At 44.4% G+C, this 24,937-nt stretch overlaps 1 protein-coding gene across 4 annotated transcripts in view; it reads right to left on the reverse strand.

Annotated features, from left to right (window-relative positions):
• LOC134958605 (contactin-4-like) overlaps positions 1–24,937 on the reverse strand; it is a 399,552-nt gene that overhangs the window by 21,693 nt on the left and 352,922 nt on the right. For all 4 annotated transcript variants that reach the window (XM_063941309.1, XM_063941311.1, XM_063941308.1 and 1 more), the window contains exons 13-16: positions 24,672–24,847; positions 23,942–24,062; positions 23,462–23,620; positions 21,571–21,720 (exon numbers count right to left, since the gene is read on the reverse strand). In XM_063941309.1, coding sequence (XP_063797379.1) covers positions 21,571–21,720; positions 23,462–23,620; positions 23,942–24,062; positions 24,672–24,847 — 606 coding nt within the window. The remainder of the gene's footprint in view (positions 1–21,570; positions 21,721–23,461; positions 23,621–23,941; positions 24,063–24,671; positions 24,848–24,937) is intronic.

Here is a 24,937-nt window from a genome sequence, read left to right on the forward strand (position 1 = left end):
GCTCGCGCCGGTACCCTTTCCACCTTCTGGAACACAGCGCTATGCGTCTCACAGAGTACGGAGCATCTCCACCTCCTTCCGGTATATGGACCGCACTTAGCTTCCGGACTGTGGAACGCATTGCGCTAGCAACGCTCCACATTACCCAGAGCTTATAGGTTTGAGTACTCTGCGTCACACTGATAAACATTCACCGCACTATGGTGGTTATTCCGAGTTGATCGCTCGCTAGCTGTTTTTAGCAGCCATGCAAACGCTATGCCGCCTCCCACTGGGAGTGTATCTTAGCTTAGCAGAAGTGCGAACGAAAGGATCGCAGAGCGGCAGCAAAATAATTTTGTGCAGTTTTAGAGTAGCTCCAGACCTACTCAGCGTTTGCGATGACTTCAGACTGTTCAGTTCCTGTTTTGACGTCACAAACGCCCTGCGTTCGCCCAGCCACGCCTACGTTTTTCCTGGCACGCCTGCGTTTTTCCGAACACTCCCTGAAAATGGTCAGTTGCCACCCAGAAACGCCCACTTCATGTCAATCACTCTGCGGTCTGCAGTGAGACTGAAAAGCTTCGCTAGACCCTGTGTGAAACTACATCGGCCGTTGTAAAAGTACTTCGCGCGTGCGCATTGCGCCGCATACGCATGCGCAGAAGTGCCATTTTTTTTGCCTCATCGCTGCAGAGCGAATGAATGCAGCTAGCGAACAACTCGGAATGACCACCAATATAACAGAGAATCACCAATATGCGCCTATTCTTCATAAATTAGTAAATAAACCAGGTAATATATATTTTGTAAAAATAAATGCAATTCATAAATTGGACCACAATTCACCATATACAAGTTCATGTCATAATAATAATTACTTGTACTAAAAATCACCACTATATGATTATCGTTCATAAATTAATAAATAAAGCGAATAATATTGTATCCTTGGCGGAAATAACTACAATTAATAAACAAGACTACCAATAGTAATATACAAATTCATGTCATGATAAAAATGAATTATGCTAATGAAAAGAGCGCAGTTATTCATAACGAATTCTTATCATAATAAAATGACTTAAATACACTTCATAAAAGGGGAACCACAATTAATCATAGTTCATTATCATGATAAAAATAGCTCATATTGCAGAATATAAAAACCATTCTAAAGGGAATACACAGTAATACATAGCCTGCCCGTGTCATGTTTAAAATTACTTATACTACTATAAAATTTGTAAAAATATAAACATTTCTATAAAATTTTAATTTATAAAAACCAGTTCAACTCAAAGTCTAAATTCAGCCCTCCAGGGGAAAGGCAGCCCATATCATAAATCCAGCTGATCATCGGCAGGTGGGGTTGTCCACAGATCGACTTGATAGCCTCTCGTCTCAACAAGAAGCTTCGCTGCATTGGCTCACGAACCAGGGACCCTCAGGCGAGCGCAGTGGATGCGCTGACATCGCCTTGGCCTTACCGGCTGGTCTACCTGTTTCCTCCGATTCTTCTGATCCCAAGGGTGCTCAAGCAGATCAGACATCAAAGAGTGGAAGCAATCTTGATTGTCCTGTGTTGGTCCCGAAGAGCGTGGTACACAGCTCTCCTGGGCTTGTCCGTAGAGGACTCTTGGCATCTACCACCAAGAAGGGATCTTCTTCAACAAGGACCGTTCGTCTACCCAAACATCCTAGCTCACAAAGGGCTTTCCAAAAAGCACATTGCCACTATGGTGCAAGCCAGAAAACCTGTTATGTCAAAACACTATCATCATATCTGGCGGAGATATGTCTCGTGGTGCGAGGAACGCAAATATCCGTCTGCAGAATTCCACTTGGGAAGGTTCCTCCGTTTCCTGCAGGCTGGAGTGGATAAAGGCTTGCGTCTGGGATCCATTAAGGTCCAGATTTCAGCTCTTTCCATCTTCTTTCACAAGAAGTTGGCTCTCTTGCCGGAAGTTCAGACTTTCATGCAAGGGGTGCTTCACATACAACCTCCTTTTGTGCTGCCTACGGCACCTTGGGATCTGGATGTGGTGTTACGCTTTCTACAGTCATCCTGGTTTGAACCTCTGACGACGGTAGAAGATAAGTACCTCACGTGGAAAACGGTGATGTTACTGGCCCTGGCTTCTGCTAGGCCTGTCTCAGAATTGGGGGCCTTGTCGTGTAAAAGTCCCTACTTGGTCTTTTCCGAAAACAGAGCGGAGCTCAGGACTAGACAGCAGTTCCTGCCGAAGGTGGTCTCCGCGTTTTACTTGAATCAACCTATTGTGATTCCGTCCGGTTCTGACACTTCTGCTCTTCCATAGGCATTGGATGCTGTACGAGCCTTGAAAATCTATGTCATAGTAACATAGTATTTGAGGTTGAATAGAGGCAAATTGCCCATCGTGTTCCACCTGTATTAAGTTGTGATGAATCTACATACCCGCTGAATAATGTTTTATGACTAGTTATCTACTATAACTCATGTTACCCCCGGATTAACCACGTTGATATTTTTAAATATTATAACCTTGGATATCATTTTCATTCAGAAATGTATCCATTCCTTTTTTAAATCCATTTACAGAGTCCGCCATTACCACCTTCCCTGGCAGGGAATTCCACATCCTGATTGCCCTAACATTGAAGAACCTTTTCCTCCGTCGCGTTCGGAACTTTCTCTCCTCCAGCCACAGCGAGTGCCCACGTGTCCTAAACTGTGTTCTTTTAATAAATAATTCCTCTGATAACTCTTTGTGATGTCCCTTTACATATTTGAAGATATTAATAATATCCCCTCTTAGGCGCCTCTTTTCTAGTGTATACATATCCAACCTATTAAGCCTTTCCTCATAATCCAGGCCCTCTAGGTTTTTAATCAATTTAGTAGCTCGCCTTTGAACCCTTTTGAGTTCACCGATGTCTTTTTTATACAATGGTGCCCAAAACTGAACACAATATTTCAGGTGCGGACGTACCAATGCTTTATACAGCGGCAGGATTACATCCGAGTCCCTTGTCTCAATTCCCCGTTTTATGCACGCTAGCACCTTACTTGCCTTCATTACTGCGTTTTGACATTGTGTACGGTTATTAAGCCTATTATCAATGAGTACCCACAAATCTTTTACCAAATCTGTTTTACCTAGTCGTTCCCCATTTAGTATGTAGGCTGCAAGTTTTTTTTTAGTCCCGAAATGCATAACCTTGCATTTGTCTGTATTGAACCTCATTTTCCATTTAGACGCCCAGAGTTCAAGTTTAGATAGATCATTCTGCAAGGAATCCACATCCAATTCCGAGTTAATTACCTTACACAGTTTAGTATCATCTGCAAAGATTGACACTGTGCTTTCCAGGCCTATTTCTAGGGGTCGTGCTAGTTGTGAACTAAGCTCCATAAGAACCCTTTGGTGAAGTCCATCGGGACCAGGTGATTTATTAACCTTCATTTTGCTTAGTCTCTCTCAGATTACTTCTTCACTTAAACAAGTTTCTATCCATGGATCTTTACTGTCACAATTGTTATGCTCTACTCCCATCATCAGTTCTTTTCTGGTGAATACTGACGAAAAAAAATTGTTCAGTATTTCCGCTTTTATTTCGTCATCATTTATCAATTCTCCAAATTCAACTTTTAATGGACCTATATTCTCCTTTTTTAACCTTTTACCGTTTATGTATTTAAAAACATTTTTAGGATTGGTTTTACTCATTATAGCAATTTGCTTTTCATTTTCCATTTTAGCTGCTCTTATTACTTTTTTGCTTTTCTTATTACATTCCTTGTAATACTTGACTCTTCCTTTCCATTAGATTTAAATGCTTTGAAAGCCCGCTTTTTTTTTATCCATTTCTGCCTTAACCTTCTTGTTAAGCCACATCGTCTTGAGTTTAATACTCCTGCGTTTACTGCCCATGGAAATAAATTTATGAATATTGCTATCCAGTAACCCCTTTAAAACATTCCACATTTCCGAAGTGTTCTTGTTATTAAACTGCGCTCATCCCCGGTTTTGGGTTTGCATGTGTCTACACTAGTGTAATAAATGGTGAAAATGCTTGTTTGAGTTTCAAAGTGATGTTTATTTATAAATAAAAAGCAGAAATAGATAGTCCTGAATTAATTGCACTCTATTTGGCTGTAATTAGCCTTCTTGCTAATTGTGCATGAATACGCTTGAATCTAAACGTATTTTGATGAAGTCCAAATGTAGTGAAAAAAATGAATGAAAAAAATGATGAAAAAAGGAAAAAATAAAAATGAATGAATTATTGAAAAACGAAGAAAAATTGAAAAAGGAGAGAAAATGTCTATTTGATTGAAAATCGGGCCGCGGCGTCCCGCTGGTATTAACTGAGTGCACTTTGTTTAAAAAGTATTCTGCTACTGACAGACAAACAGCAGTGGAGAGTGCGTGAGGAAGAAAGGGACTCCGGACTGGTCTGCCTCCCCCTGCTTCTGCCTCCGTCACTGTGACTGTGTTCTGTCACAGGTCGGAGGCTTGTCAGCCTGGGTTTGGTGCCTGTCTTGGAGGGGGAGATGCACGCACTGCGACCACTCTCAGAGTGGTTCGTTGCCGCACTTCCCCCACCTACAGAGACTCACCTTTGATCTCCTCCTCCTCTGCTGGATGTGTCAGCGGCAAGTTGTTTCCTCGCTGTTCGGCCGTCGTCCGTGATCTGCAGACACTTCCTGGTTTTCAGTCACGTGACCGGGTTCTCTGTCTTGTTCCGCTCCTTCTGCTCGATCGTGCAGCTGTTGTAGATAGTGTGGGGAAAATGCTCCTTTTTTTTTAACGCGTTTCGGCCCTTGGGGGCCTTCCTCTGGGAGAAGAAGTGTATATGATTTCTCCTGTGGTGAAGGAATAAATAGGCTGATCTGTGGTTCCTTCGTTCTGATTGGATGTCGTGCTTCATGTTATGAGAGGCAGTTGTTCTTGTCAGTCACATTGTGTAACCAATGAAAGGCATGTGCTCAGTCTTTCATGGTCCTTTTTGATTGGTTTTGCAACTGTCAGTCATGTTCTGTCGTCCAGTGAGTGGGTTTGTGACCTTGAAGCTTTGTTTATGGTTGCTATAGTGATGATTGTAGCCTGGTGGATGAACTGGTTCATTGTGCAGTTCAGAAATCAATGGATGAGAATAATGAAATGTACCAATAAATTGATTACAAATTGTGGAAAAGATGGAATTGAATCATATTAGGAATAAATGAATGAAATGAAGTAAAAATGAAGTAAATAAATGTGAAGATGGTATTAAATGCCATAAGAATAATAAATAATAAAATAATAAAAAAATAAAAAATAAATAAATAAAAATATATATAAAATAAAACAAAAGGAAAATGGAATGATTGAGAAATGAAGAATACTATAATCTTAAAGTACATAGCTTTAATCTGATGTATAGTGTAGGTGGGTGGGTTGGTGTTGGGTGGGCTAGTATAATTTCAAGTGAGAATGGATGAACAACTGTAAGCTGGAGTGTGTTGAATTTATTTAAAAAGTTTCTACATTGAGCGCAGACCAAAGTGGTCAATTCTGCTTTGTAAGTGTTAGTTTTTTTATTGACAAATGATGGATCTCACTTCATTGTCAAAATTGAGTCCTCTTGGTACTAGTGTGTCCATGTTAATCATGACTCGTAGTTCTTCTTTGTTTATCTGGTGGATGTAATTGCCCCCCCTCCACCTGGGTTTGACCTCTTTTAATCCTATGAATGTGAGTAATGTGGGATCACTGTTATGAAATTGTTTGAAATGTTTTGATAGTGGATGTTCCTCTGTTCCTTTTCTTATGTTCCTGATGTGTTCATTTAATCTTATCTTGAGTGGTCTCACTGTCCTCCCTACGTACTGCTTGTGACACGGGCATTCCAGTACATAAATCACCCCCTTGCTATGACATGTTAGTGTTGTTTTGATTTTCATTGTTTTCTTGTTTGAGGTGGATGTAACTGTGTGAACAGGTTTGGTACTTCTGTTTTTAGTAGTGGTACATGCGTTACATGTGCCACAGTAATAAAAGCCTCCTTTTAGTTGGACTTTGTCTATAGTGGTTTGTTTTTGTGTTTTGGGTGCTATATGGTTCCTTACTATTTTCTGTCTGATGTCTGGCGCTTTTCTAAATATTATTCTGGGTGCTGTTGGTAGAACTTTCGCCAGTGTCTCATCCTGTAGTAAGATGGGCCAATATTTGTTGATGATCTTCCTAACTTGATGGGAGTCTTTGGAGTATTGTGTGATAAAGAATATGTTATCGTCCTGGACTTGTTCCTGTTTTTGGTTGTATTGTAACAAAGGTCCTCTGTCTAGTTCTCGTACTTTGTTGAATGTTTCTTGGATGATGGTACTGTCATATTTCTTTTCTATAAATTGACTCTTTAAATTTTGTCCCTGTATGTCATAATCTGTCAGGCGTGAGCAGTTTCTTCGTAGACGTTTGAACTGTCCTGTTGGTATGTTCTTTAACCAATTGTGATAATGACCGCTGGATGTAAGAATATAGCTATTGACGTCTACTGGTTTGTGAAATGTATTGGTGTGAATAGTGTTGTCTGCTATGAAAATGTTAAGGTCCAAAAACTCTACCTTTTCTTTACTGAAGTTGGTGGTGAACTGTAGGTTGTGGTGATTAGCATTAATGTATCTTAGGAAGTTTTCTAATGTTGTTTGGGTACCCTTCCATATGAAAAATATGTCATCTATGTATCTCGACCATAGGACGAGGTTCGCACCAAGCCCCGCCTTGGACCAGATGAAATCGTCCTCCCAATGACTCATGAATAAATTGGCGTAGCTAGGTGCGAACCTCGTTCCCATGGCCGTGCCGGTGACCTGTAGGTAAAAATCTTCTTCGAACCACAAGTAGTTGTGTGTGAGTATGTGCTGTATGCATTCAGTAATGAAATCTCTCTGCGTGGGTGTCATGGTTTCGTCTTTTGTTAGAAAATGGTGTATGCTAGAGATGCCCTGATCGTGATCTATTACTGTGTATAATGATGCTACATCACATGTGACTAGCCAGTAGTCTTCTTGCCATGTGATTTTTTGTAATTTGTTCAGTATGTCAGTTGTGTCTTTCAGATGTGACTGTTGTGCGGATACGTACGGTTGTAAAAAGGTATCTATATACTGAGAGAGGTTGGAAGTGAGTGAATTTATTCCAGATATAATCGGTCTACCTGGTGGGTTAAGTTTGTTTTTGTGTATTTTGGGGAGATAATAAAATACTGGGATGATAGGATGTGGTTTGTCTAGAAATGAGTGTTCCTTTGTTGTCAGAATCTCTGTTTCCAAACCTTTCTTGAGGAGTGCCTGGAGTTCTTTTTGGAACTTGGTTGTGGGGTCTGTGGATAATTTGCTGTAAGTGGTGGTGTCGTCTAGTATTCTATGTACTTCCTTGAGATAATCCTCTTTGTTCAGAATGACTATCCCCCCTCCCTTGTCGGCCGGTTTTATTATTATGGTCGTGTCTTTGTTTAAGTCCGTTAGTGCTTTCAGTTCAGCTTTAGTCATGTTTGTCTTGTTTTTGGATGGTTTGTCACAAATTTTCAAAATGTCATGCTGGATCATGTTTGTAAATGTCTCTATCTGTTTCCCCATGATGTAGCTGGGGTAAAATGTAGATGGGGGACGGTGTTCAGTATGTTTGTATATGTCTGTATCGGATTGTTTATGTTGTGGTAATGGTGTCTGTTGAAAAATTTTTTTTAGAGTGAGTTTGCGTGTAAATTTCTGGATATCCAAATATGTATTGAATTTGTCCATGTTGGTTGTTGGAGCAAATTTAAGACCTTTGTCCAATGCACTAATGTGGTTTTTGTTCAGTGTTGCGTTGCTAAGGTTAAAAATTCCCTTTCCTGGAGTGATGTTGATCCTTGATCTTGCCTTTTTGCAACCTTGTCCCCCTCTGCATCCTCGTCTGCCTCTTCTTTTTTCCTTTTGAGTGTTTTCCTCTGTGTTGAGACGGGTTCCATTGCTGGGCCCGTCTCCTGCTCTAAAAAATGTTGATTGACACATGATTCATCTATGGGATTATCTAATGTATGTCTGGTCTCAGTGTTGATTGTGTGTAGTTCTTCTGATTGCGGTACAAGTACTGACTGTATGTCACGCCACCCTTGCTCTAGTGAATGTCGTGCTGTCTCGAATTCTAGATCGTCTTCTAGATCCAGTGGAGAAAAAGAGATGTTGCTGGTTGAGCTGATTGTGGATAAATTCTCTAGATCAATGCTATCTGTATCCCTTTTTGTGTCGATGTTTGTGGTGCTGTGGAGTTTTGTCATGTATTGCTGGTATGTCAATTTCAGTTTCTTGTATATGGGTGTGTTCTGGTTGTTGGTGGTATTGATAGTGTTTTGTCGTGTGAATGATTTGTACTTGCCTGATGGCCTGTCCTTTGATGGGCTTTTGGATTTCGTGTTTATTGTGATAGATTTGTTGGTCTTAGGGCGAGATCTGTCCTTAATCCCGTATTTGTCCCTTAGTATTTTGTTTTTCTTAGTGATTATGATTCTGTCTTCACCCTGTTTTAGTTTGGACAAGGTTAAATGTACTAATGTCTTAAATTCGTCATCTTGCTCAAATGGCTTTAGTTTGGTGTTTAGGTCATCAATCTCTTTCTCTAGTGTAATTTGTTCCTCTTTTTGTGTGTCGATCAGTAGTGTTATGAGTGATTGTGAACAAGTTTCTAGTATTTCATTCCACTTGGATAAGAAAGGGGTATTGTCAGTGTAATGTGATGGAGTTTTCTTGATTTTTAATCCTTTTGGTGTTATGCTGTTGGTGCTGTACCATTCTAATGTCTTAATGTCCCACCATAGTTTGTTTTCTTTCTGAATTATTTTTTCTAAGGTTTTGAATGTTGTGAGAAATGTACTAATGTGTAGATGTGGGGAATTTCTTGTATCTAAGTCTGTAAAGACCGACTGTGCCCTTTTTAACCTGTCATTTCTATTGTTTGTCAATCCCATATGTGTATTGGTTCTAACTTCTTGCTGCAGTTCCTGGACCTTTTTTTAAAGTCAGAAAGATATAGGATTTGGGTGGACTGCGCACAGAAATGTGCTAACGTTACGGGGAGTGCTGCTGGTGTTTAACAAGTTGGTCCTACTTGTTAGAATATTGGTGCAAAAGTGGAAATTTTTCACACTGCGCTCATCCCCGGTTTTGGGTTTGCATGTGTCTACACTAGTGTAATAAATGGTGAAAATGCTTGTTTGAGTTTCAAAGTGATGTTTATTTATAAATAAAAAGCAGAAATAGATAGTCCTGAATTAATTGCACTCTATTTGGCTGTAATTAGCCTTCTTGCTAATTGTGCATGAATACGCTTGAATCTAAACGTATTTTGATGAAGTCCAAATGTAGTGAAAAAAATGAATGAAAAAAATGATGAAAAAAGGAAAAAATAAAAATGAATGAATTATTGAAAAACGAAGAAAAATTGAAAAAGGAGAGAAAATGTCTATTTGATTGAAAATCGGGCCGCGGCGTCCCGCTGGTATTAACTGAGTGCACTTTGTTTAAAAAGTATTCTGCTACTGACAGACAAACAGCAGTGGAGAGTGCGTGAGGAAGAAAGGGACTCCGGACTGGTCTGCCTCCCCCTGCTTCTGCCTCCGTCACTGTGACTGTGTTCTGTCACAGGTCGGAGGCTTGTCAGCCTGGGTTTGGTGCCTGTTTTGGAGGGGGAGATGCACGCACTGCGACCACTCTCAGAGTGGTTCGTTGCCGCACTTCCCCCACCTACAGAGACTCACCTTTGATCTCCTCCTCCTCTGCTGGATGTGTCAGCGGCAAGTTGTTTCCTCGCTGTTCGGCCGTCGTCCGTGATCTGCTCTTGGAGCATTTTCCCCACACTATCTACAACAGCTGCACGATCGAGCAGAAGGAGCGGAACAAGACAGAGAACCCGGTCACGTGACTGAAAACCAGGAAGTGTCTGCAGATCACGGACGACGGCCGAACAGCGAGGAAACAACTTGCCGCTGACACATCCAGCAGAGGAGGAGGAGAGCAAAGGTGAGTCTCTGTAGGTGGGGGAAGTGCGGCAACGAACCACTCTGAGAGTGGTCGCAGTGCGTGCATCTCCCCCTCCAAGACAGGCACCAAACCCAGGCTGACAAGCCTCCGACCTGTGACAGAACACAGTCACAGTGACGGAGGCAGAAGCAGGGGGAGGCAGACCAGTCCGGAGTCCCTTTCTTCCTCACGCACTCTCCACTGCTGTTTGTCTGTCAGTAGCAGAATACTTTTTAAACAAAGTGCACTCAGTTAATACCAGCGGGACGCCGCGGCCCGATTTTCAATCAAATAGACATTTTCTCTCCTTTTTCAATTTTTCTTCGTTTTTCAATAATTCATTCATTTTTATTTTTTCCTTTTTTCATCATTTTTTTCATTCATTTTTTTCACTACATTTGGACTTCATCAAAATACGTTTAGATTCAAGCGTATTCATGCACAATTAGCAAGAAGGCTAATTACAGCCAAATAGAGTGCAATTAATTCGGGACTATCTATTTCTGCTTTTTATTTATAAATAAACATCACTTTGAAACTCAAACAAGCATTTTCACCATTTATTACACTAGTGTAGACACATGCAAACCCAAAACCGGGGATGAGCGCAGTGTGAAAAATTTCCACTTTTGCACCAATATTCTAACAAGTAGGACCAACTTGTTAAACACCAGCAGCACTCCCCGTAACGTTAGCACATTTCTGTGCGCAGTCCACCCAAATCCTATATCCTTCTTGTTATTAAACAAAATCTCCCACTCTATGTCGTTAATGCACATCTCAGCATACTGAAATTAGCCTTCCTAAAATTAAAAGTTTTGGTGGAACCCCTGTAGCTATGTTTCCTGAAACTAATGTCGAATGTGATCATACAGTGGTCACTGTTACCCAAGGTCTCCCCAACTTTAGTGTTTGATATAATATCCACATTATTAGTAATTACTAGATCCAAGGTAGCTTTACCCCTAGTTGGGTCCTCGACTAATTGAGACAAGTAGTGATCCTTTAACATATTTAAGAACCTGTTGCCCCTTGTTTTAGCACATGAATTGTTACTCCAGTTTATATCCGGGTAATTAAAATCACAAGGGTGTCCCCCAATCCCGCAGCCATTTCGATTTGTTGCAAGAGTTGTTCTTCCTCATGTATGCTAATATCCGGCTGTTTGTAGCATGTGCCTATGACTAGTTTTTTTGCATCAATACCCCAACTTCAGATTTCAACCCATAGTGACTCCACATTATCGCCAGTCTCCTCATAGATAACCTCCTTTAGGTATGGTTTAAGTGATGGTTTAACATAAATACATACACCCCCTCCTCTTTTGCTTGCCCTGTCCCTCCTGAAAAGAGAATACCCCTCCAAGTTTGCAACCCAGTCGTGAGAGTCGTCCCACCATGTTTCCGTAATACCTATAATGTCATACTCAGCCCTTGATGCTAACTATTCCAATTCCCCCATTTTACCTGCTAGATTTCTAGCGTTTGCAAGCATACATTTTAGTTTATCGGTTCCTTTATTTGTTTGTTTTTTTAAAGATATCCTATCCTTTACTAGTGCATCCCTAGAGTTACTGATACAGACTGTCCTCCTCGCTCCCACTCCAACCCCACCGTACTTAGTATTGCCCACCTTACTTTTCTCTTTGATCAACCCAATATTCCCGTCTAAATTTACCGCCCTGACATAAGTATTTTCCCTTATGTCCCATACATCATTTTCTATAGGCTGTAAAGATGACAGATAATTGTTATTAGTTAATGCTTTGGCAATACCTTGCTTGATACCCTTATTAGAACCCATGTTAATACCCTTACGGGCTGTACTTTCCCTCCCCCCTTCTCCACCCCCTTTTATCTCACTACCACCATCCCTACTATTCTCACTGCATGAGATTTTCAACCTTTTTTTACTCGTGGCACACCGAACAATATTTAAAAATTGCCAAGGCACACCATCAGTTCCCCACAGAAAAAAACAAAACACACACATTGGCCCTCACAGTAAAAAAGAAATAAATAATCCACACATACATTGGCCTACACAGAAAAAACAATCACATTGCTCCCCACATAAATCCTATTGCTCCCCACATGAATTATTCACATTGTTCCCCCCATAAATCCATAAATTCTTATTCTCCCCATAAAAATCCTATTGTTCTCCACATGAGAAATAAAATACCAAATATTATTATCAGCTGTCCTCCTCCCTGTCCCTCAGTGGCGGGGGTTGTTCATAGTGGAGTGCTGCGAATACTGAGCGGTCGGGCAGGTGTGGATGTGGGTGGGAAGGAACGCTGTGTATGCAAGTGGGAACTGGAAGATGTGTATGCAGGCGGGTGGGCTGGCTGGGTGGTGATACGCGGCAGCCGTGACCTATGATATCACATCGTTTTCAAGGCATAGGTCATGGCCGGAGCATGACTGATCCTCTAAGAAGAGCCCGGGCCAACAGTTCACTCTGAAGATGCAGGAAGCTACTCTGGCTCCGCGGCACACCTTGCAGCTGGTCGCAGCACACTGGTTGAAAAAGCCTGCTCTAGCTAAACCCTCCCCCCCCCCCGGCTCCTAGTTTAAAAGCTCCTCCAACCTACTAACCATCCTTCACCTCAGCACCGTAGCCCCTTCCTCATTCTGGTGCAATCCATCGCAAGAAAAAAGATGGCGTCTGACTGAGAAGTCCGCCCAGTGTTCCAAGAACACAAACCCCTCTTTCCTACACCAGTCCCTAAGCCACACATTTACCTCCCTAATCTCCCTCTGTCTCCCTGGACTAGCGCGTGGCACGGGTAATAATTCGGAGAATATTACCTTAGATGTCCTTTTTTTAAGTTTCTGGCCTAAGTCCCTATAGTCTTTCTTAAGGACATCCCACCTTCCACTAACTTTGTCGTTGGTACCAACGTGCACCAACACTGCCGGGTCTTTCCCAGCCCCTCCCAATAATCTATCTACCCGGTCCGCGATGTGCCGCACCCGAGCACCCAGGAGACAACAGACCGTACGGCGATCATGATCCCGGTAGCAGATTGCCCTATCTGCCTTCCTGATGATAGAATCCCCTACCACCACCATCTGCCTGGGCACCTCTCTAGATTTCATCCCATTTGAGCCAGAGGGATCACTCCTCCGGTTGCTAGAGGGGGCAGTCTCCTCCGACTCCGTCATTTCGTCGCTATCATCCACCGAATCTTCATCCAATCGGGCATATTTGTTCGGGTCAGGACGGCTCGGATCAGAAAGACGGATTCATTGTACGTGCTCTATGATGCGCGAAAAAAGGGCTGCCCTGCTTCCAAGCAGTCCATCGCTCGTTGGATTAGGTTTACTATCCAACAAGCTTATGCGTCTGCAGCCTTACCGGTTCCACGGTCTCTGAAGGCCCACTCCACTAGATCGGTGGGTTCTTCCTGGGCGGCTGCTCGTGGAGTCTCGGCCCTGTAACTATGCCGAGCTGCTACCTGGCCGGGGACGAACACCTTTGTGAAGTTCTACAAATTTGATACCCTGGCCAAAGAGGATTCCCAGTTTGGGCAGGCGGTGCTGCAGTTGTCTCCGCACATTGTGGAAACTTTGGGACATCTTCATCTGTCTCCAATATCCCTTATGGATGCTAGAGAAATGTTATGCACACCAGTGCCTGCAGGAAAGTACTAGTGTCAGAACTGTTATGCACTCCAGTGTCTGCAGGAATGTACTGGTGTTTGAACTGTTATGCAAAACAAATGGACTCACAGACAAACTGGGGAATATGACATAACGTACACAGAAGGTGATAGGGTAACAAAATACACACACAGTGAACAGAGAAGCCCAGAGGCTAAGGAACTGGGTATCTCCCTTGTATTAGAACTGCTCAGATGTAAAAAGCAAGATGTTGTGTTTTAATACGTAGAGAACCCGAAATGCTGTTGCTAAGGGCAACAGCAAAACCCTAAAGGGTTACCAACGGGTGTGGCAGTAAACTCCTTGGTCAGAGATGGAATGATAGACACAAGGAGAGCCTCCACAATCCTGATTCTCACTTGCAGTGCACAGGTTTAAGCTTACTGCCACTAAACTGACCCCTGACACCTAGCACAGTGAGACAGGATTAGACAGGCAAGTGTTAGAATACAGCCGCAAACTTGCTAAGTTCACAGAGTAATAACAGAACCCCAGCAAGCTAAACGACTGACTCCAGTCTTACTGCTAGGTCTGGATTGGCAGAGTGTAATACCAAATCCCCAGGCCTATTTGCAGTAAGCAACAAACAAATACAAAGCTACACAGTACTGGCTAACTTTCATGAACTGACTAACCAACAGAGATTCAGCAGCATCTGCTTACCCTGAAAAGAGGCCTTATAAAGCAGGTGCTGTCCACGCCCCACTCAGACCTCACAGACTGTGAGCACAAAAACCAGCACCGGATCCCCTGCCGTGCACAGAGCCTATAACCACTGCACAGCAAAAGACCCGAACCGGAGTATCAGCTGCGCTCAGGTTACTCCACTAGCACTTGTCTCCCGGTTGCCATGACGACGTGGCAGCACAGGGCAGGAGACCCTAACAGTACCCCCCCTCTGACGAGGGGTCAAAGAACCCCTACCACCGGGTTTATCGGGGAACTGCGAGAAGAAAGAGCGTATCAGTCTGGGGGCATGAAGATCACAACTGCGCACCCACGACCGCTCCTCCGGGCCATACCCCTTCCAGTGCACCAAAAATGACAGCCGACCCCGAACCACCTTGGAGTCAAGAATCCTTTCAACAACAAACTCCCTCTGGCCACGTATCAGAAGAGGGGAAGGTCTTCCACTGGAAGAAGGATTACTAATCGCCCGTTTTAAAAGGGAACAATGAAATGTTTTATTGATACCCAAAGAACGGGGCAGATCTAACTGAAATGCCACCGGATTGATAACCCTGGTGATCTTATAAGGGCCGATGAACCGGGGCCCTAACTTATGAGATGGCTGTCTCAACTTCAAATTCTTGGTAGACAACCAGACGAAGTCTCCTAATTTGAAGCTGCAGGGTCTTTTCCGCTTATCAAAAACCCTTTTGGTCACTAATGACACAGACACAAGGGCTTTCTTCACTTTCCGCCAAATACCTCTAAGGACCGAAACCACAGAGGAACCACCAGGCGTGGAGTCCAGGGGGTCAAAAGAATTGGCCTTAGGATGATGCCCATACACACAACGGAAGGGAGAGATCCCTGTAGCAGAGTGAGCCGCGTTGTTATAGGCAAACTCCGCCATGGACAGATGAGCAACCCAGTCAGTCTGACACTTGGAGACATAACACCTGAGGAACTGCTCCAAGGACTGGTTCACCCTTTCAGTCTGCCCATTAGACTGCGGATGGTAGCCTGACGACAAGCTGACAGAAATCTGGAGATCGGAACAAAATGCCCTCCAGAATTTGGCCACAAACTGGGATCCGCGGTCAGAGACCACATCAAGTGGCAACCCGTGGAGACGCACAACATGCAGCATAAATAATTCAGACAGGCGTCTGGCTGATGGCAGCCCAACCAGTGGAACGAAGTGCGCCATCTTCGAAAACCTGTCAACGACAACCCAGATGGCTGTCATCCCCGAGGATTTGGGCAAGTCCACCACAAAATCCATTGAAATGTGGGTCCATGGCTTAGATGGGATAGAGAGTGGATGTAATGGGCCAACAGGAACCCCTCTAGGAGTCTTATTTCGGGCACAGATGTCACATGCCCGAACCCACTGATCCACATCCTTAGCCACCGAGGGCCACCACACCGCCCTAGATAGCAACTCCCGAGTTCTGGCAATACCCGGGTGACCTGCCGACTTCTTGGCATGGAATTCCAGGAACACTCGCTGTCTTAACCTAGGAGGCACAAACAAAAGACCTACCGGAAGGTCTGGAGGAGCCTGCTCCTGTGCTCTAAGGACTAATGATAAGAGGTCCTGGGTAATGCCCACTTTAATACATGATGGGGAAACAATGGGCAACGGCTCCTCGGTGGTCTCCTGGATTGGAGCTAAACTCCGCGAGAGCGCATCAGCCTTGATGTTTTTTGACCCAGGGCGATATGTTATCAAAAAATTAAAGCGAGCAAAAAACAAAGCCCATCGTGCCTGCCTGGCATTGAGACGCTTCGCTGACTCTAAATATGCCAGATTCTTATGGTCAGTGAGAATTGAGACCACAAACTTAGCCCCCTCAAGCCAGTGTCTCCACTCCTCGAGTGCATCCTTAATAGCCAACAATTCCCGGTTACCCACGTCATAATTCATCTCGGCAGGCGAAAATTTACGGGAAAAGTAAGCACAGGGATGAAGGCGATTATCAGACACTCCCATCTGAGAAAGCACTGCCCCAATACCCATCTCAGAGGCATCCACCTCCACCACAAAAGGATGCTCTGGATCTGGGTGTCGCAGCACCTTGGCCGAAACAAATGCCCTTTTGAGACGGGCAAAAGCCGCTTTAGCCTCACAAGACCAGTGAGCAACATCCGCCCCTTTCTTAGTGAGTGCCACCAAGGGCGCCACTATAGACGAAAATCCAGCGATAAATCGTCTATAAAAATTCGCAAAGCCCAGGAAACGCTGAAGCGCCTTCAAACTAGTGGGCTGCACCCAATCCAGGACTGCCTGTACCTTGGAACCCTCCATTTGGAAACCTTCTGGGGAGATAATATATCCTAGAAATGCGATTTGCTGAACTTCAAATTCGCACTTCTCCAGCTTCGCCCCAAGCCGGTGGTCTCTGAGTTTCTGGAGGACTAAGCGTACATGCTTCCGATGTTCCTCCAGGGAATGGGAGAAGATTAGGATGTCATCTAAGTATACAACTAAGAATCTATCCAAATATTCCCTGAGCACATCATTCATGAAATCCTGGAAGACTGCCGGGGCATTACAGAGCCCAAAAGGCATCACCAAATATTCATAATGCCCTGAGTGGGTATTAAAGGCAGTCTTCCATTCATCCCCCTCTCTTATTCGGATTAGATTGTACGCACCGCGTAGGTCAATCTTAGAAAAAATGGTGGCAGTACAAAGCTGGTCAAACAAGACCGAAATGAGAGGCAGTGGGTATGAGTTTTTAATCGTGATACGGTTCAATTCCCTGAAGTCGATGCAGGGTCGCAACGAACCGTCCTTTTTACCCACGAAGAAGAACCCCGACCCAACTGGAGACTGTGAAGGTCTGATAAATCCCTTAGCCAAGTTCTCCTGAATGTACTCTGCCATAGCCTGAGTCTCAGGACGTGACAGGGAGTACAACCTGCTCTTGGGAAGCTTAGCATTTGGCAACAAATCAATGGCACAGTCATAGGGGCGATGGGGAGGTAGTACCTCTGCAACTTTTTTGGAGAACACGTCCGCAAAATCTGCATAACACCCTGGCAATCCTGGCAAACTTAGCTGCGAGAGCCTGACTGGAAGGCTCAAGCAACTCCTGAAACAATCAGTACCCCAACTAAGAATCTCCCCAGAGACCCAGTCAAATTGAGGATTGTGGGCCCTTAACCAGGGTAACCCCAACACCAATGGGGCAAAAGTACAGACAGTCACATAAAAGGACAATTTTTCAGAGTGTGTGGCTCCAATAAACAAAGAAATCTGGCTAGTGCAAGAGGTAATTTTACCTTGGGATAATGGTTCCCCGTTTAACCCACAAATCTCAATTTCCGATGCCAAGGGTACTAAGGGAACAGAGTGTTTTAGGGCGAATTGGCGGTCCATAAAAACCCCGTCGGCCCCACTGTCCACAAAGGCCTCAGTCTTGACAGTTTGACCGAGGATCTTCAAGGTCACCGGAATGATAAAAGTCTTCTTGGGAAATTCTGACTTCTGGCCTGACAGGATATTTCCCATCACCCTCAGGCCCTGAAGTTTTCCGGCTTTTCTGGGCATGATACTACCACATGACCTTTATTCCCACAGTACAAACACAACCCCTGCTGTCTCCTCCGCGTCTTCTCACGCGAGGAGAGGCGGGTAGCCCCAATCTGCATAGGCTCCTCAGAAAATTCCTCAGAGTCTGAGGTTCCCTTGGGAAGGAAGGAAATCTCAGTCTCCCTTTCAAGCCTACGCTCTCTCAGCCGTCTATCCACCCGGATGGATAACTGCATGAGCTGATCCAAGCTATCAGGCAAGGGATATTGTACCAGTTGGTCCTTTATCTGGTTAGAAAGACCTCTTCGGTACTGGTGTCTCAGGGCTGGGTCATTCCACTGGGTATCATGGGCCAACCTCCGAAACTCCGTACAGTAAACCTCAACTGGCCTTCGCCCTTGCTTAAGGATCGAAATCTGAGCCTCGGCTGAGGCCGTCTTGTCAGGGTCATCATACAACATGCCCAGTGCCGTAAAAAAAGCATCAACACTTTTAAGCGACGGACAGTCAGGCTGCAACCCATATGCCCAGACCTGTGGGTCTCCTTGTAGCAAGGAAATCACTATGCCCACCCGCTGAATCTCCGACCCAAAAGACTGAGGCCTAAGCCGGAAGTATAGCTTGCAGCTCTCCTTGAAACAAAAGAACTGCGAGCGATCTCCAGAAAAACGATCCGGGAGATTTACTTTCGGCTCCTTAACCCCTGCAGGTGCTGCTGCTGCGGGAGCTCCGCCAGCAGCCTGGGAGGTGTGCATTTTAATGGACAAATCATTAAATTGTCGAGTAAGGACCTGCACCTGATCGACCACCTGTTGCAACGTATTTTGAGGGGTATGCTCCATATTCCCACAAAATTTCAACAGGAGTATTAGGCTGCTGAATATGTTATGCACACCAGTGCCTGCAGGAAAGTACTAGTGTCAGAACTGTTATGCACTCCAGTGTCTGCAGGAATGTACTGGTGTTTGAACTGTTATGCAAAACAAATGGACTCACAGACAAACTGGGGAATATGACATAACGTACACAGAAGGTGATAGGGTAACAAAATACACACACAGTGAACAGAGAAGCCCAGAGGCTAAGGAACTGGGTATCTCCCTTGTATTAGAACTGCTCAGATGTAAAAAGCAAGATGTTGTGTTTTAATACGTAGAGAACCCGAAATGCTGTTGCTAAGGGCAACAGCAAAACCCTAAAGGGTTACCAACGGGTGTGGCAGTAAACTCCTTGGTCAGAGATGGAATGATAGACACAAGGAGAGCCTCCACAATCCTGATTCTCACTTGCAGTGCACAGGTTTAAGCTTACTGCCACTAAACCGACCCCTGACACCTAGCACAGTGAGACAGGATTAGACAGGCAAGTGTTAGAATACAGCCGCAAACTTGCTAAGTTCACAGAGTAATAACAGAACCCCAGCAAGCTAAACGACTGACTCCAGTCTTACTGCTAGGTCTGGATTGGCAGAGTGTAATACCAAATCCCCAGGCCTATTTGCAGTAAGCAACAAACAAATACAAAGCTACACAGTACTGGCTAACTTTCATGAACTGACTAACCAACAGAGATTCAGCAGCATCTGCTTACCCTGAAAAGAGGCCTTATAAAGCAGGTGCTGTCCACGCCCCACTCAGACCTCACAGACTGTGAGCACAAAAACCAGCACCGGATCCCCTGCCGTGCACAGAGCCTATAACCACTGCACAGCAAAAGACCCGAACCGGAGTATCAGCTGCGCTCAGGTTACTCCACTAGCACTTGTCTCCCGGTTGCCATGACGACGTGGCAGCACAGGGCAGGAGACCCTAACAAGAAAATAGGATTTTAATATACCTACTGGTAAATCCTTTTCTCGTAGTCCATATGGGATATTGGGCGCCCGCCTCTGTGCGGTGACTTTCTGCAGGTTCTCTGTTATGTGTTACTGTTCAGCTGTTGCTGTTAATGTTGCCAGACTTTGCTGGCTGAGATTTGTATTGGTGCGCTGGTGTTCAAATCTCACCACACTTATTGTTGTTCTGTTCCTTCTCTCTAGTATATAATTCTCCTTCAGGCACTGTTTTACCTATAACTGAGCTGTAGGAGGAGGCATAGAGGGACGGAGCCAGCACACCCAGTGGAAGAAATTTAAAGTGAACTTGCTCCTTTGGACCCGTCTATATCCCATCGTAGTAATTCTGTCCCCAATATCCCTTATGGACTACGAGAAAAGGATTTACCAGTAGGTATATTAAAATCCTATTTTTTTATCATGACATGAATTTGTATATTATTATTAGTAGTCTTGTTTATTAATTGTAGTTATTTCCGCCAAGGATACAATATTATTCGGTTTATTTATTGATTTATGAACGATAATCATATACTGGTGATTTTTAGTACAAGTAATTATTATTATGACATGAACTTGTATATGATGAATTGTGGTCCAATTTATGAATTGTATTTATTTTTACAGAGGATATAATATTACCTGGTTTATTTCCTAATTTATGAAGGATTGTCGCATATTGGTGATTCTCTGTTATATTGCGCGGTTAATGTTTATCAGTGTTACGCAGCGATCTCTTCCCTACAAGCTCCGGGTAATGTGGAGCGTTGCTAGCGCAATGCGTTCCACAGGCCGGAAGCTAAGTGCGGTCCATATACCGGAAGGAGGCGGAGATGCTCCGTACTCTGAGACGCATAGCGCTGTGTTCCAGAAGGTGGAAAGGGAATCGGTGCGTGCGCCTCAAACACAGGAAGTACGTGTAACTTCCGGTCATGTTTCCCGGAAGTCCCGTGTGCTCCAAAGTAGTTGTAACGCACGCCGGTAATTACGTTGTTTTTTAGACTATTGGAAGCTTATATTTGAGGGGAAAGTTTACAAGGACAAGAGAGGAAATTGATGTGTGTGTAAACAATGATTTTTAACATGTACTTGGCACCAATGATGAGATTTAGGTTATGTTTGGTCTGAACCAATTAGATCAGGTCTAAGGGTATATATACCCTAGAGACCTGGATCCACCATAATACACCTTGACAAAGGCTCCTGGAGAGCAGAAACGCGTTGGAAACCAGACATACCTACCAGCTCTTTTGTGGGGAGAATCAGGAGGTTCCATATCAACAGTGATCCGGTACCTTTAACCGGGAGGGTATCGGATATTTCACGCTGTTTGCGGGTGGGCACGCTTGATACCCCACAGAATTTGGTACGCATACTGTAACAATAGTATTGGTGGATTTCGAATGTATCTACGTGTTGTAGAATTTTAATGTTATGAATTAAAACTATTATATTCCTTTTTCCTTTTATATGTGGATGAGTGTGGACTATATAGCAAAAATAAGATCACACCACCAAAAGGAAAAGAAGATTTCTTAAGCTGAGAATTTACGAGATGAGGACATTTATCACATGATCTCCCAGAGACTACCTTGGATTCCTTTACAGTGACTGTGATTTCTACCATCCATTAAGGTTGACGGTCGCAGGGGTGCACGCAATTGCAAGTATTTGACTTTGTAGAACTCTTTTTTGGGTGTGTGACCACCTTAGCTGTTGCTGCAGGACTACTGTTTGAAGCGCTAGTTCTTTATCCTTTTATATTTTTGTTTGAAGGATGCAAGGGTGTCCGACGTATAATCTGGAAAGGGGCAAGGTAGCTGGGATTAATGAAGTGGTAGCTCCCGTTACTCACGCGCTTCCTCCGTCTTCCTCTTGTCGGAGGGGGGGCTCGGCTCTCCGATACCAATCTGGTTGATGGCGATGACACGGAACTCGTACTCAACCCACGGACTCAGACCAACCACGGTGGCGGTGAAAGATCTTCCATCCACAACCTCAGGCACTGGCATGGAGATGACATAAATACATACGAATTACAGAGAAGCCACATAATGTTCTCTACTCTCCTGACAGCCGCGTCACCCTATAGAATAACACAACTTCCTCTCACCCGCAGTGTTCCGTTTAATCCAAAATAATACTTCCTGATTTCAATTAGAGCTATGCTTCATCAGGAAGTTATCACCGATGGTACAGTATCTCTTTGTTATATTGGGAGAACTGGAAAAAATCCTAATAGCAGGTGATAAGAGATTTCTGACCTAATACTGTGTAGATAATGACCTGGAGTGCTAATCGCTCAGTTGCGACACCTTAGAAGTTGCAACCGCATCTGAACCAGGCCTATTACGCATAATGACGCAGACTGGCCCTCTCTGGGATAGTATCACCAGGGCAGCTGGAGGAAGGATCGGTGATGTTGTCGGTGATTGACAATCCGCCTCATGTGATCTCCATATGTATACTCACACATCACAAACAGACGTGAGTTGCAGCTTCAGGGCGCCAAGTGTTCCCACCGCTGACCGAGGCTGTTCCACAATGCCGCGCCCAGCACCCAAACACACACACACACACACACACACATTACACAACACAGCAAGCACACAGTGTCATCATACTTTAGTTTATACACCGTAAACTTAGCAAAGGAATGAATTTTTCTGGATGACGTTTTGGGCTGCTTGATAAACCAGCAAGAAAGAAATGTAATCTGTTTTTAGCAATAAATGGGACATTAAATAAATGTTTGGGAAGTTATGTGCACGAAGAATCCAGGACCACTACAATGATAGAGATCTAGAGACTATGCAGCAAGCAGTGAGACTTTCTGGACACCCCAGGCCCAACTATAAATCACTTAGATAAAGACTGACATACTGCTGCGGGTGGAGGCATTAGAGGGAACTCATATTATGAAAATGAAACACAAGAGTCTAGAGAAGGAGCTTTCCTGTCATCCACACGCTTTGTAGGCGGCTTTATTGTGTGCTGAAAACCTGGAGCCATGACATCACTGAGAATGCAGCCTATCCGGTCACCTGGAGCCATGACATCACTGAGAATGCAGCCTATCCAGTCACTAGGAACCAGTGAAATCACTGAGAATGTAGCCTATCCAGTCACTAGGAACCAGTAACATCACTGAGAATGCAGCCTATCCAGTCACTAGGAACCAGTGACATCACTGAGAATGCAGCCTATCCAGTCACTAGGAACAGTGACATCACTGAGAATGTAGCCTATCCAGTCACTAGGAACCAGTGACATCACTGAGAGTGCAGCTTATCTAGTCTCTAGGAACAGTGACATCACTGAGAATGTAGCCTATCCAGTCACTAGGAACAGTGACATCACTGAGAATGTAGCCTATCCAGTCACTAGGAACCAGTGACATCACTGAGAGTGCAGCTTATCTAGTCTCTAGGAACAGTGACATCACTGAGAATGTAGCCTATCCAGTCACTAGGAACAGTGACATCACTGAGAATGTAGCCTATCCAGTCACTAGGAGCCATGACATGACAGAGTGTAACCTATCCATTCACCAGGAGCCATGAAATCACTGAGAGTGCAACCTACCAGTCACTAGGAGCCAGTGACATCACTGAGAGTGCAACCTATCCAATCACCAGGAGACAGTGACATCACTGCGAGCACAGCCTATCCAGTCACTAGGAACCAGTGACATCACTCAGCAGCATTGGACTCACTGATACAAGGAATGAAGGAAGTCTCCTCACCTGTGCTGACCGCCTGCCACCCCACTGAGAATGGGGTTCGAGCCTGTACGACATACATGGTGATGGGGCTGTGATTGTCCACTCCTGGCATCCATGATAACTGTGCAGTGGTGTCTGTTATCTCCTCCACAGTGAGAGCATCCGGTGGCCCAGGGGGTCCTAGAGAGTACCAGCGTCAGAATAAAAGCTGCACCTAGACACAGGACTATAGTGGGTGCAACTACCCAGGGGGCCAGAGTTAAGGAAGACCAGGTCGACACCACCCCACAAGACCCCCACTCTACTCTTTGAGAGAGGAGCCCTTTTCCAGTATGTGCTGGTCTCTTCTGAGAACACTGCAGAGGGTCCAGGACCTGCCCCTTGCCTAAGTTTGCTAACAGGGTTGGTGAACCACTGTCCCACACTCATTATGGCCCCTTCCTTATGACCTGTAGACTACTGCATTCACCCCTCTAGTGTCCCCCATTCCTCGCCCCTTACCTCTGACAATGAGATCTGCTCCCGCAGACAGCTTGTCTACACTTGTGTGGACCAGGCAGATATATTTCCCCGCATGCTTCAGCTGGATGCTCCTTATCATCAGGTCTCCAGCCGAGTCTTGCTGATAATAAACATAGAGAAAAGGAATGACAGTGTTGTGCTACCTGGGGGCTTCCTTATTGGAGAGAGACGTTCACTGATCACTTCTCGTACAAACTAAATAATGGTTTTGCCTTGTACATGAATGGCACTTTAAAAAAACGTCCAAGGTCTGCCGGGAACCCGCTGATACCTTGAAAACATGCACTGTCAGGGTTGAACCTTCAGATACAAACCACTGAGTGTTCTTAGTAACCACTGGTCTGTCGCTGATATAAGTGTATGGAATAACTTGCTAGTGGGATCATAAGACAATGTCTAATATGATTTTCCTGACCAAGTGTATGAAGAGTGAGGTGTCTGTAACCTCCTGTCCCATTGACCCTCCTGGCTTGTTCTGCTGATGAAGGGTCCTCATCTCTTTCTTGTCTATCACCAGAAACTTTACAAGCAGTAAGGCAAGTTGGATATTTGGTTAACACACACACTGCCATTGTAGTGGGAAATTGAGATAAGATAAAGAAAACCTACCCTACACTGTTCATTGACTAAGAATGATTACTGGTCAAGGAGAGGAGAGACGCCCAATGCTATTCCTCCTCTCATCTCCCCATTATCAGGTCATACTTACTCCTCCAACACGTTCAAAATGCTCCCCATCTCTTTGGAAGTCGATAAGTTGCCCATTGAACACCCAGGAGAAAGAGATGTCGAGTGAATGGTCGTGGGAGACTTGGCAAGGTAAAACGATGCTCTCGCCCACCGTGACGTCCATGCTGGAGGGGGGCACCAACACCTTTGTGGGATCTATATACACAAAGGAACACAGACAAACATACAATGGTGGGACTGACTCAATGGATCCGTTACTGATGGTGGGGCTCTCACTCCGATCTA

Source organism: Pseudophryne corroboree, chromosome 9 (assembly GCF_028390025.1).
Source record: "Pseudophryne corroboree isolate aPseCor3 chromosome 9, aPseCor3.hap2, whole genome shotgun sequence".
In the NCBI taxonomy this organism is placed as follows: domain Eukaryota; kingdom Metazoa; phylum Chordata; class Amphibia; order Anura; family Myobatrachidae; genus Pseudophryne; species Pseudophryne corroboree.